Source organism: Nelumbo lutea, chromosome 7 (genome assembly GCF_056320005.1).
Source record: "Nelumbo lutea isolate HS-2025 chromosome 7, American lotus-T2T, whole genome shotgun sequence".
NCBI lineage: Eukaryota > Viridiplantae > Streptophyta > Magnoliopsida > Proteales > Nelumbonaceae > Nelumbo > Nelumbo lutea.
The window spans coordinates 13,626,971-13,640,954 of record NC_142690.1 but is presented as its reverse complement, the minus strand read 5'-3'; the positions used below and the strand labels follow the sequence as shown (position 1 = coordinate 13,640,954).

Here is a 13,984-nt window from a genome sequence, read left to right as displayed (position 1 = left end):
TGATCACCAACTGAATTGTGCAAGTTATCTCTAACCTTGCACTCAATTCAGTTCTTGAATAGTAGATCTGAATTCCTAGAGTCTCTCTCAAGCACTCTAGGAATTCCAAGCTGTAGATTAATTCGCCCAATCTGAAAATTGCAGATCTGAATTCTCTTTCAAGCAATTCAGATCTTGCAATCTCAGATCTGAGAATTCAGATCTGAGTTTTGAAGGTTAGTTGGCCGAATTAATCTACAATAACACTCTTATTCAAGAAACTTCAAGTACAATTCATGACCATTTGAATGAATAAAAAAGAAATAGATTGCTGAACTGAAATTTTACAAGCTGAAATACATCAAGGAAGAAATGGAAAAAAAAAAGAGAAAGAAGAAAGAAAATATAACAAAGAAACTGAATTCGAATCAAAAGAGAATGAAACTACAATTGATTTATTACAAAAGATCTTTGAATCACAAACCCTCAATTCGAACTCACCTTCTCTTCTAGCTTGCTTGTCTTGAACTTCCTTCAGCCCTTCTTCTTCTTATTCCTTGCGCCTAGCCTTCTTCTCTTCTCTTCTCTCAAGGTGGCCGAACCTCTAAGAGTGGGAGAGCCTTCCTCTCAAGCAATTGAACAACTTTCTCCCCTCTTAGAGGCCTCCTTATATAGTTTTTCAAGGGGGCTCTTGCCCCTTCTTGAAGCCTCTAGAATGGGGTGTATTACACCCCTCATGAACCTTCTAGAGTGCTCCCTCCTTCTCTTCAAGAAACTCCTAGAAGTTGCCGCCCCTAGCTCCCTTTGGGCTGCTATTTGGGCTACAACTTAGCTTGCTTTTGAGCTCATGTGGGCTACACTCTAGGCTGTTATTTGGGCTAAAAATGGGCTGGGCCAAAATTTCCTTCTTGCTAGGCTTCTTCCCTTGGATTTTCCAAAGAGTTTCACTTGCTCTTCTTGGGCCGAATGAAATTCTCTTGCTCTCATGGCTGGGCCGGGCTGAACTTGATAAATTTTGGGTTTTCTTTTCTTGCTTTTGCCTTCTTTTTGTTGATTTGGCTCCTCTTGAAATCTTTCTTGCAATCAAGCTAAAATAGGGCAAAATTTAATTAAACCATCATAAAATTTCATGCAAAAACCTCATAAAATATAGATAAATTGTAGGTTCATCAAATATGTATACCCCCAGGCAGATTGTAAGACATGAGTATAGATTGGAGCCCCTCGGGCGTCATGGTCAAGGGACCAAACCTGTCTAGCATCCGACCTCGGCGAGAGGTAGACATCAAACTGCCCGAAGCGGCTCGGCCTATGGGTTCATAGTCATCCTCAAGTTCCACCTCGGGATCACTAAGGCAGTCGGGGGATATGGCTCGATTTGTAGAACCTATATCAGTCCTATTCGAAGAGTCGTCTGAGCTATCAAAGCTAGACATCGAGGAAAAGAGGTGGATTCAGGAAGGTACTCACTGGAAAGTTTTGAAGGCTCCGGAGACGGGAACAAGCCAAAAACCTTGAAGGCAAAGTAACCAGCCTAGATGTGAGCTGAAAAACCTGGACGTGAGTTGAAAATTTGGACGCGAGCTCAAGAGGCAAACCGCAGAAGTGTAGATCAAAGACAATCCGACGGCCCACATTTGCGCTGACTGCACGTCCCCTGAGGTCGAGACGTGATTGGCGCACGTCTTTCTGAAACTGACAACGCGTCGCACGTCTCCCTGCAACTGACAAAACCGCCAGCGCACGTCTCTTCAGAATGGCAGTGGCGCGCTTTTTTCCCGCTGTCACGTCCCAGCGGCGCAAATTTTTGAAATTTAAACGCGTGCTGTCACGTCCGTCAACATTTATTACAGTAGGCACGTTTCCCGCCTTCTCGGAACCGAAGAACCCTAGCAAAAGCAACTCGTGCAGTCAAGATTCGAAGAACGGGACAAATCCACCTACCACCTCGCAAAACTCCCCGCACCAGGGCAAGACCCTTGGCGCGAGGAGTGGGGGGCAATTGATGAAGGAAGATTTGGCCCGACCTCACAGTTATGTGACACATGGCAAAGGCAACAGCTCGACACAAAAGCAAGCCTAAGGCGCGAGCACCAAGGGGAGAAACCAGCGGTCCGAACTCCCTACTAGGGGCCCAAACTCACCCTTGGCTCCAAACCAGAAAGTAATCTGAACTGGCCTGCCTTGCAACAGTTCGGGACATACTTCACCGAACTGGCCTGCCTTGTAACAGTTTGGAATACACCTCTCCGTTCATCTTAAAGCTCCAAGCCAATACGTTATGATCTGATCGAATAGCCCCGAAAGATGCAGAGAAACCCACGTACTTCTCCTCCAAGAGAAACTCTGAAAGGTCTTGTTTCAAAGACATGAGAGGAAGTTTGGGTTTGGTCATGGTCGCGACGGAAGGAGCAATTGTAACATTAAGTTGCGTTTCGGCACCGTCATATTCTACCCATAACTGCAGTGGATCTCCGCTCAGGAACAATAATTTCTTTAACCCACCTCCATTATCGTCAGAATTCTGGGGTCTGGATCGTGTCCATCTTGACGGCAACAGTATGACTGATTGGGTCCATGTTGGTGGTGATATTGAACAAACCGAGAAATTGGCTGGGCATGGCTCCAGGAAGCTCTTTTGAAGGTGAGATGACAAAAGCCATTCCGTCGCCAGTTGCTTGTGAGCTCTTAGTGAATGCAACAACAAAAGAAGTAAAGAAGGAGAAAACGCTACCATTAATGAAGGAGTTCTTGAATTGCAGGGGGAGGCAGTAGAAGAGGTGACCTTTCTTATAGAAGGGTCCATCCTTGTTTGTCATTTTGACAAAACCAGTGTCTCCGACTGTTGCGTTACCTTTTAGCTCCATCAAACCATACACTTGCTTGGAAGAGTTGTTTGGCTCAACAAGCTCCAAGGAATAAGTGTAATTGTTAGCATAAAAGGTGAAGCCATGTTCACCTTGAGAAGATGCGTGCTTCAGGTGGAATAGCAGAACAAACAGCACAAGATTAAGCAGGCAAGACATGGCTGAGTACATTAAATTAAGATGAAAAATCATATATAGGCATCGATGGATCACATTTAAGAGCTTTGCTCATTTGTTTAGTGGGATGTTTGATTCAAAGTCTCCGCTACAACCCACGCACGCATGGGTCCGGATGTAATAGGTTTCATCCAAACGTTTTTTTTGTTTTGTTAGATAGGAATTATCCATTATTTTATTATCTTTATCAAAATGATTAAAAATAAAAAATAATGACAGAAAAAAACCTAAACGTATAATTAGGAGTTGGGACTCATTGGACTCTCTCCAACCTTCCATGCCTTTAGGTTTCTCCCACCTCCCGACCTTCAGCCGTTACAACATTGGTTGGGGCGGCAGGTACTCAACTTGGTTGGGCAGCCGTTCTTGAAGCATTCGTCCAATCTCAGGTGACTATAGTCTATCATATCATCGTTATATATGCTTTATGGTTTCAATTTATCTCCCACTTACCTTTCTTTAATTAGGGATTTGCATAAACAACATGTGATTTCAAGCAAAACACAAATTCCTGATTTTCTGGAATGGTTTCGCTGGATTTTATCTCTGAAACCATAAGTTCAGGCCATGATAAGTTGTGAAATGAGGAAGTTTTGTGGTGGCTAATAAAAAATTAAATTCTAAAATCAATGAGTACTTAGTTGTTGGTGCAGAACTAGTAGGTTATATGGTTCAACCTACTAGGGCAATACATGGAATCCATTTCCTAGAGCTAGCACTATCTGGTTAATTGCTCGAGTATAAACAACTTCAAAACATATCCATAGATAGAACAAAGGGTTTGACTATGATATGGAAAATATATGATATATGAAAAATAAGAAAACTTTAATGTGAATGATTGAAATCTAGGTTTAATATATGCAGCCAATATTAGTGAATGCACCTCCGTTTTGTGTAGCTCCTCTCAAATTTTACCAAAAAAACTCATATATAAATTGATTTGGTGATTTACATTTACGCCATGTACTACTAATAATCATGTTGATAAAATTATATTGTGTGTTTAAGGTCTAAATAACTGTGTTGGAAAGAAATTTCAAAATTTTTAAGGGGGCGCTCTTTTTCTGGATTTTGAGAGAGAGGAAAGTTGGTCAATGAGATTTTGATTCCCATTGACCAAAAATCCCATATTCTTTTTTCAGATTTATGTGAGGATCAGGGAAAGTTTATTTTCTTTAGTGATACCCATTTCTTAGGTGAATAAATAACTTTCCCACCTCGGGGAAAGTTGTCAACACTTGAAAGGGACATAAATACCCTTTGTAATAATGAAATTTTATGGATAAAATGGTCATTGCCTTATTTACATGGAAAATAAAAGAACATGGATAAATGCACTTATCCGGATAAATCTTTCCTGAAAAACAATTACCAAAATGCAAATAAGACCTAAGTGAAAATAACATTTTTCATATCCCATAATCATTGTTTCAACAAACTAGCTTGTAATTTTCTAATCTTGTAAAGTCTTAGTCTTTGTTCACCATTAAAATAAGGGCTAATTTATTTAAATATACTCTGAGGTTTCCCTAAGCGACTCAAATATACTGGACTATGGCTTATAAAACTACTTAAATATATTTTGTGGGTAGTTCCACTGCCCTCAATGAGTAAAACGTTTTGGGCTTTTTGCCTTTTTCCTTTGATGGTCAAAAGTGTCCTTGACAGTCTACTGTCTGTTAAATTTTCAAAACAAATCCTTAATAATCAAAAAGGCTTTTGTCTTTGAAAGAAAGAAAAAAAAAAGTAAAAGATCGAAAAATGCTTTTCAAAAGTTTTACAAGATTACGTGAAGCATTCTGTAAGCTTTACAAGGTTCGTCTACATCTTGATTAGGTCCAGGCTTGAGACACTCAAGGCCTTAAGCGAAGCCCAAGCCCAACTGCCCAAGTTTAGGTCCATGATAGACTGAAAATATACAATGTAGACATGGAGTCATCTAAACAGAGTTTTGTTGCGAAGAGATCACTTTAAACAAATGAAACCATTTGCCAAGTGAAAGGGAGGAATCTCATATTCTCATCATAAGAAGCAATTACAGTGTACTAGAATTGATTCATTTGAAGAGGCCTGTTTGTTGTTTAATCCTAGAGCATTTCCTTGTTTTCAGCTCCAATAACACTCAAACCCATCCCATGTATTGCCAATGGAGCCCACCTGACATCAAGCCAAATAGGTTGACTGAGAGAGTTCTTCTACAAATGACCGTATGTGAGTGCAAATTTTCTTAGCAACATCTGGTTATCCACCATGAAAAGGATTGAAGTGGAGAACCAAAAGGTTTGATAGAATGCGATAATCATCAAACACTTTTAGCTAAGGATTTGATGTCTATGTTTCCTTTTATGGAGAAAGTAAACTCTCCTATAAGAAATTTCTCCTAACTTTCTGTTTCACTTTTAAGGTCCGTTTGGGAGGGCTGAGCTCTAGATACAGGTAAGCTGATTCAGCAGCTTTGAAGCACTCATAATTCAAAGAGGTTGAAATATTGCTATGAACCAGAGAGTCTCTCTGGATTTTTATCAAACATAGATTACAGCCTCTTTCTTGTGAAGCCCATCTCAGAAACCCAGCTTTAGCCCTACCAAATGGGCACTTATCTTCTATCAAACCAAACACAGCTATAGAAACTTGGCCCCACAGATGTGTCTTTTTCCTGTTGGCCTACCTTGTTTGTACATTGAATTAACGCATGGGCAGGTGCGACACTGGCCCTAGTGGCAAAAGGTTGTGTGCATGAGGAAGCTAAGGGATCACTTGCATCTTATTAGTTAGGGTTATGCCCCGAAGGATGCTTGTGTCTGTCCTTGGGATCACTTCAGCTGTGAGCAGTAGTAAGTCATTCTTGAATCATCATAATTACTTGTATATAAGGGTTTTAAAACCGGATCAGATAGGGAATCGTTATGGGACTGGTTCCCAGGTTGAACAGTCCGACTTTTTGGGTTGAATAAATGACATGTTTTAATTTTAAAAAATAAAAAAAGATCAAAAATCATTATCTGAGTTGACGGATTGATGGTTCAATCACTCAGATCAGTGGATCGCACTTGCCCATGCATTCAAAATATGACAATCTAATACCTACCATTAACCAACTCATTAATGGCCATTTGAAAAGACACAAATAACCTTCAAGTGTCATCTAATTTTCTTTATCAATCATCCAAACATTGATAAAAATGAACAGTCTCAAATTCTTACCTCAATTTTCTTGAATAGAAGAGGTAAGGATTTGAGACTATTCATTTTTATCAACATGTGGATGGTTGATAAAGAAAATTAAATGTCACTCAAAGGGCATTTATATCTTTTCAAATGACACTTAACGGCTGGTTAACAGGTTGGTTAATGGCAGATACTAGATTGGCACATTTTGAAAGTTTCAATACTAAATTGTCACGTTTTAAAGTTTGGAGACCAAAATAAGACTAGATCCAAGGTACAAGGCACTAATCGAGAATTTTCCCTAAAAAAATAAAAAAACTTAAAAATAAAGAGGAAAAGAGATGAAAAGAAAAGAAAAAGAAAAATACAAAAGGGCAAATTTCAACTGTGGTTGATGCGAATTAGCACGACAACTGTAAAACGATCCAGCCGGCAGCAGAGAGACGGTCAAGACGGCCAACTTTTTCCAAATTAATGTGTGCTTTTGAAGTAAATGGATGATGGTAGAGAAAATTCTATGCAAAATTGAAAATCATTACCCGATGGAAATACTATTAGGCCAAAACTGGGTGAGTGTTAGATGGAAAAGCATCCAACAATAAGGAACAATTAAGATTTGAATTAGCTTTAGTGTTTCAAGTCATCACAATAGTCGGTGTGCAACAGCCAACAGGAGTTTTTGACAATGGATATCAAATTTGGAAAAATCTTACTAGCTATAGAAAAACCACTTGGGACAATATCTATAAATATAGCTCTGAAGCTTGGGCTGCTAAGGAAGTGATGTAGCGCAGTCCGGCTGCTTTCAGCTGGAGGTGATTTGGCTTCTAGTAGACAATGGATTCAGTTGATATGTAAAAAGCAAATAAGAGAATCCAGGGTTGTTTACCCAATGAGGTCGCTCTGATGCTTAAGTCAGTACTTGGTTGCGAACTGATGATAGCTTAGAATGTGGGAGAAAAGAGAGCAGAGATTACGCGTACCTTTCACCCCGTGGGGTGGAACCTTTATATAGTGGAGCCTTTGCGGGTTTCACGGAGTGCTTCCGGGATCCTCGTTACGATGAGGTCCGTTTCTGTGTTAATTGGGGATAACACTGCCAGCTGATAAGATTCATCACTTCCGCCCGAATCGGACGGGGAGATAATGCTAGCTATTACGAGGCGTGATCCCGTAAGGCGCAGAATCTGGTGGTGAGATCTTCGGGGTTGCCATGTAGTGGTCGGTCAATTTTACCCGAGCTAGTGCCCTTTTGATCTGACTTGGTATGAATGCCAAAGTGCCTTGGGGCCGGGGTGGTCCTGATGCGATCGTGCCTCGAGGTGAACTTGTCCCGAGGTGGTTTGAATATTCGAGCTCGATTCGTTGTAGACTTGGTGCGTCGAACTGAGCTGTCATCCTGCTAGTTAGATTGTGTCCACGTGTCCCCCTATTACTGGGTCAGGCCAAATCACCCTACATCAGGAAGCATAAACGATGACAATCGTAAGGCCTAGCTTGTTTGCTCATTTGCATATTTGCATTAATGCAGTTGCATGAGAGTGCAAATTCTGGTCGATTCTTTCTTCTGCTTTTTGCTTTACATTGTTTCATGTTTTATTTTATTCATTTTACCAACAAAATGAGGTAAGAATTCAACTACAAATAAGTCAAAACTTGCACTTAAATCATTTGTATGTTCTCATGCTTTTGCACCAATGTAAATGAATTTGAAATGCAAAAAAATCAGGCTGCTAAATGTAGGGATGGCAATGGGTCGAGTTCTTGGAGGGTTTTGCAAATTCTAGATCTTCCCTGCCACCTTAAACCTCCCAACTCATACTTGCCCCAAAATCTGTTTGGATTTTGAGAATTCGAATATGAAAAATGCAAAACCCTCCCTTCCTCACATTCAAGGGTAGGGGCAGGTTGGATTTAGAACCTGTATCTAATTTTCTATTATTTCTTGTTATATATAAACAATAAGTAAGTAAAATAATATAAAAAAACAACAAAATTTCCAATTATTTGATTAAGACATATAAAAGATACAAACTATCAATTATATTTCACGTACAGTTCAAAATATTATTAAATTCAATACCAACAATATGTGGGTCGGGAAGGATTACTCAAAGATTCTATCAACTTATCCCGATCAAGAGGGATACAAATTAGGTATATTCACATATTAAAGGAAAAGCAAATCAAGTGGCAAACTGGTCACTTAAAAAAGGAATTATTTGTTTGCCAAATTGTATCTTCAGAATCTTTATTATGTTTCTATGACAGGATTTTTCTCGTAGAGTTGCAAGCAGTCAGGCTGCTTAACTCAGAATTTTAACTATATCAGACTTAGATTTAGGGTTTAAACCCATTGAAAATTTGACAAATTCTCAAGCCAAATTAATTCAAATTGCACCCCTACTTTTTTTTTTTCTATCCACCAAAAGTAAAATAAATAAATAAATAAAACAAAGTGGGCATAAAGAAAAGAAGTTTCTTTATTGCCTTATAATTGGGAAGGTGGAACCGTGGAAAACTCTATTCACAAGGAAAGAACAAAAGAAGTAGCTTACAAATAGAAGACTGAGTTGAAATCATGTGTATATGATACCACTCAATTTAGCAATGATTTATCCTAATATTAGAATATAATTTCTCCTATATACGACTACGATTATAGGTATCATCAAAAGCTACCAATCACATACCAATAGCCCATCTTGTAATTGGTTTGAGATTGCTGGTTTACAAGAGTGGCCTAAACTGTGGTCTAACCAAGTCTGGATTTGTTAATTTGCTGTACAAATTTCATTTGCACTAGCGTAACTGTCTGGCTGTGGCATGTGCTGATTGTAATTTCTGCTTTGCTTTTTCTTTTGATATATATTTGATTTTGTTTTTATTTGTTGGACGTAAAATGATGTGATTCCCCGAAAGAAAATTAAGATGGGAGGAAGATGGTACACGTTTCACATTAGCTTTTTAGGTTCAGTTTGGAAGGAGTGCAAATACGAATATATAGGTGTAAAACCTTATATTTTGTATGTATTTATACTGTATATATTGCATTTGTACGGTATAAATACATACAAAATAATAGAAAGTATAAGGTTTTGCACTCTACATGCAATTCCATATTTGATGAGTAATGGGATTTGATGTCAAATGGGGCTGCATATTCCATTGACATGCCTAATGTGAACTCTAAGCTTGTGGGAACAGATCAGGTGTGTAAGGTGAGACATTTTTAGCTGATTGCTTGAAGTAGGAGTGAGCATCCGGTTTATTCGGTTAAAAATGAATCAAATAAATTGAATTTTTAAAAATCAAAATAAAAAATGAAAACGAACCGAATTAATTTCAAGAAAGTCAAAGTTTTCGGTTTTGATTTTTTGTTATTTCGGTTAAAAATCGAATTTAATTAATATATAAAATATTATATATTATAACCTATAATATATATTATGAAATTGAATTTCATTATAATACACTATATAATATGTTAATATATAAAAATATATAGAATATTATATATTAAATGTTATATATTATATAATGAATTTCAGTTAATTCGGTTTTTTCGATTAACCAAATTTCTAACTCTAAAAACTGAAACCAAAAATTGAAATTCCTAAAAATTAACTAACCAAACTGAATTACTCAAAAACTAAAAAAAAAAAAAACAAACCTAAAAAACCAAAACCAAAATTTTCAATTCAATATTTCGGTTTTAAAAGAGTAATGTTCACCCCTAGAATCTAGATTAAAGGAAGGATGAAGTAACAAAAAAACAGCACATTGTCTTCCACTTTGAACAGTGTGGGTTTGATTGTTTGAACAAAAAGAATATTTTCATCGAGTACACATCAAATTTTATGAAATCATCAAAAGTGGTCACTTAAATTCCAACCACTGGTGTGGGTTTTAGATAAACTTGTAAAACAGACAGATGTCCTTTTTTTCATAAAAGGAAGCTTTCTTTCTAGCTTTTTAGAAAAAGATTTTCATAAGAAATTGATAGTGGATAAAAGCTGGTTAGAATCTGGAAGCAAAAGGCGTGAACACAGGTCAAAACAGGAATTACAATAATTTCCTAGTAGAGTACTGGGAAACTTCTAGTGCTTTTAAAAGCTCCCTACATGGAGGCCCACGCCACTAATCCATCCATCCTCCTCCTTTCCCCACTGTCAGACAAACCCACTGCACTTTCTCTAATTTGTTTTTCTTCTAAACTAATACAAAGAACCCCTCCATGATTCTTGAGCAGGTTGATTTTATTACTTTAATTTTTATCTTTTTTTTTTTTTAACTAATACAAAGAACCCGTGTCAAGATTTTCTGATTTTCCAAGTGAATACCCACAAAGCCACAATGAATTATTTACTATTATTGCTCTCATTTGATCAATCCACTGTTGACCTTGTGAAGTCTGGAGAATTGGGTGATCAGCAAGTTTGAGACACTTGACATGATTGAAATTTAAGTTTGGAGCTTGGAAGGGCTGTTGGAAAGTTAGGTAATGGCCAGTGGAAGGCTGTTCCAATCGAGAAAACGGATTCAGTCAGTTGAAGGCCGTTCAAACAGCCATTATAGCCTTGCATTGGGAATATCTTCCCTGAGAAGTACCGAGATGTTATCAATGCAAGGCTGTAAAGGTTGTTCGAACACCCGTTCGAACGGTTTTTGCACACCCATGATAGAGATCCCAAAGGTAGAAATTCCAATCAAACGGTTTTTGGTTTTTTGCTTCAATGAGGCCAGCTCTCGGCACTGTCCACCCGTGGAGGATGACGAACCCATGACGCTACTTGGAGAAATGATAAACATCTATTATCAAATAAGATTCCTGTGAGTGCTTTTGACTGGGAGCCCAGCATACATTCCGTTTTAATTTTTTATGGATTGAGATGGAAAAATGCAAGCTTCCGATCAGAAAAAAAAAAAAAAAAGGGAACATGGACAGCACCGACATCTGTTGATCATGAACAACAATTTCAATATGGTTGGTATGTATTCTAGCTAGCTCTCAGGTCCGTCTCCTGTCCTGCTTGGCAGTCTCTGTCTCTATCTTCAATCCTTCAACCAGAAACGAGCGACAAATAAATCATCAAAGGGTTATGTATGTCTCTGTTGCTTGCTTAATTAGCCATGTCACTGTTGATTCTGGTTTTCTTTCTGCTCCTCCATCTGAGCCATGCATCTTCAGATGTCCCTGATGATTTCATCTTCTATGGATACAATAAAAGTTCCATGGAGCTTGGTGATGAAGCAAAGGTCGGACCCAATGGCCTTATCCAGCTTACGGGTGGTGAAGATGGACGTCTGCAACAGTTCGGTCATGTCTTCTACTCCCATCCTCTGCAATTCAAGAACAGCTCAACTGGTAGTGTTCTCTCCTTTTCCACTTCTTTTGTCTTTGCAATAATCTCGCAGAATCAGAACTCAAGGGGCCATGGGATTGCCTTCGTCATCTCACCCACTAAGGATCTCTTTAGAGCCCTACCCAGTGATTATCTTGGGTTATTCGACAGGTCCAGCGATGGAGATCCTTCCAATCATATTTTTGCGATTGAAATGGACACTGTGAAGAGCCAAGAGTTCAGCGATATCGATGACAACCACGTTGGGATCGACATTAATGGCTTAAAATCTGTCAGTTCCACTACAGCAGGTTACTACACAGGCAGAAAATCCACTCTGTTCAGGAATTTAGACCTCGCAAAAGGAGACCCAATTCAAGTATGGGTGGATTACAGTGGATTGAGAAAACAACTGAATGTCACATTAGCCCCACTGCGCACACCAAAACCTCTTCGCCCTCTCTTGTCCTTGACACGAGATCTTTCTCATCTCATCTTGCAGAGTATGTATGTGGGTTTCTCATCATCTACGGGCTCTAGCGAATCAACTCACGACATAATAGCTTGGAGCTTTAAGATGAATGGGGAAGCTCAACCTTTTGAAATCAAAAAGCTTCCCAAGATCAGGACAGATGGACATGGAAAGAGAGATCAAAGAAGGCAGACGTCAGAGGCTCTTGTGGTTTTGTTGTCTGTAGCTGCAACTATCTTTGTGTTAGCAATCATCTTGGCCATAGTTTTGATTCTGCGAAGGAATATACAGTTCAGGGAAGTAGTAGAAGATTGGGAAATCCAGTATGGACCTCACAGATTCAAATACAGGGATCTGTTTGTTGCCACCAAGGGATTCAAAGACAGGGAGATTCTAGGGAGAGGAGGTTTCGGACAGGTCTATCGTGGGGTGTTACCCAAAACAAAGATCCCAGTAGCAGTGAAGAGAATTTCTCACGATTCCAGACAAGGACTGAGAGAGTTCGTCGCAGAGATCGCCACCATCGGCAGGCTGAGGCACCCAAATTTAGTTCGATTACTTGGGTATTGCAGGCGGAAGGGAGAGCTCCTACTGGTTTACGATTTCATGCCCAACGGCAGCCTCAACACGTTCCTTTTCGATCAACCCGAATTGACACTTGACTGGGCACAGAGGTTTAAGATCATCAAGGATGTAGCTTCTGCTCTGTTTTATCTGCACCATGAGTGGGTACAGGTGGTGGTTCACAGAGATATTAAGGCGAGCAATGTCTTACTAGACAGTGAAATGAACGGAAGATTGGGAGACTTCGGCCTTGCCAAATGGTACGACCATGGAGCTACCCTTCAGACTTCCTACCTAGCGGGAACTCCTGGTTATATTGCACCAGAGCTTGCTAGAACTGGAAAAGCCAGCACAAGCTCCGACTTGTTTGCATTTGGGACGTTTCTGCTAGAGGTGGTCTGTGGCAGAAGACCGGTGGAGCCAGGGGCAGAGCCAGGGGAGGTACTCCTGGTGGACTGGGTGGCGGATTGTTGGGATAGAGGAGCCCTTCTGGAGACTGTGGACCCTAAACTAGGGATGGATTATGTGGCGGAAGAAGCCGAGTTGGTGTTGAAGCTGGCTCTGCTTTGCTCACACCCGGTGGCCGGAGGTCGGCCGAGCATGCTGTGTGTGGTGCAACTTTTGGAAGGTGACGCTTCCTTGGTGGAGGAGTTAAATGCCAATGTTCTGGGTATGGCAGAGCAGCAAATGGCAGGTAACCATGAGAAGGTTTCTTTGTCTGCCTCTTATTTGTCCCAGAAAGATTCAGTGTCCTCTCTAACAATGACAGAGGAATTAATTGCTGATGGACGTTGAGTGATACTTGGGTGTGACTGATTAGTGGAATGGAGTGGTTAATTCAGAGTATTGATGAATTGTAATTAAGTGTGAACGGTAGTATAGACAGTGATTGGAACTTGGAAGGTAGATGGTGATTACACTTCTTGGAACTTGTTGTGAGGGAATTTCTACAACAATTAACAAAGAATAAAATCAGCAGAGCAGATGTGGATTCATTTGCTCTTGTAAGATTTGATGGGAATCTCTTAATCAATGGGAAGATTTTGAGGGATCTAGACCCAACTTGGATAGCCAAAATGTAGAGGGTTTGTCTCAAACTTGTTCCTCATTTTGTTCGAGGAATAGAGCTTTCCATGCCACTTTTTCCCCAACATGTGAAAATCAGTTTTTCTGTCATTCATTCATTAGGGGGTATTAGTCAATGTGAATGATTTTGTTTATAAACCTAAAGAACAATTGCCATGTCAAAAACATACTGATTGGCTTTTTGTAGACAACTAGACATGACAATTGTTTTTTGTTTTAGAAAATACAACCATGGGGTTTTTATTGTTAAGTCCACCCCAATAAATCTTAGCTCCAGGGATAGGTGCTGGGGGTATTTGAAGTTTTCCAGATGCTTTTAGTAA

General features: G+C 39.4%; 1 protein-coding gene and 1 pseudogene across 4 annotated transcripts; one reads left to right on the top strand and one right to left on the bottom strand.

Annotated features, from left to right (window-relative positions):
• Positions 1–2,495: 2,495 nt before the first annotated feature.
• LOC148845197 (L-type lectin-domain containing receptor kinase V.9-like) lies at positions 2,496–3,005 on the bottom strand. The gene has a single exon (XM_088955855.1). The coding sequence runs from the start codon at positions 3,003–3,005 to the stop codon at positions 2,496–2,498; it is 510 nt and encodes a 169-aa protein (XP_088811981.1).
• A 7,919-nt stretch (positions 3,006–10,924) lies between these two features.
• Positions 10,925–13,759, top strand: LOC148845196 (L-type lectin-domain containing receptor kinase V.9 pseudogene; annotated as a pseudogene). 3 transcript variants are annotated; one of them, XR_016102619.1, is made up of 3 exons: positions 10,925–11,298; positions 11,386–11,562; positions 11,711–13,759. The product of XR_016102619.1 is annotated as an L-type lectin-domain containing receptor kinase V.9 pseudogene, transcript variant X3 (transcript). The 3 variants fall into 3 exon arrangements; XR_016102618.1 differs by having other exon boundaries at positions 11,099–11,298; positions 11,386–13,759; XR_016102617.1 differs by having other exon boundaries at positions 10,994–13,759.
• Positions 13,760–13,984: the final 225 nt, after the last annotated feature.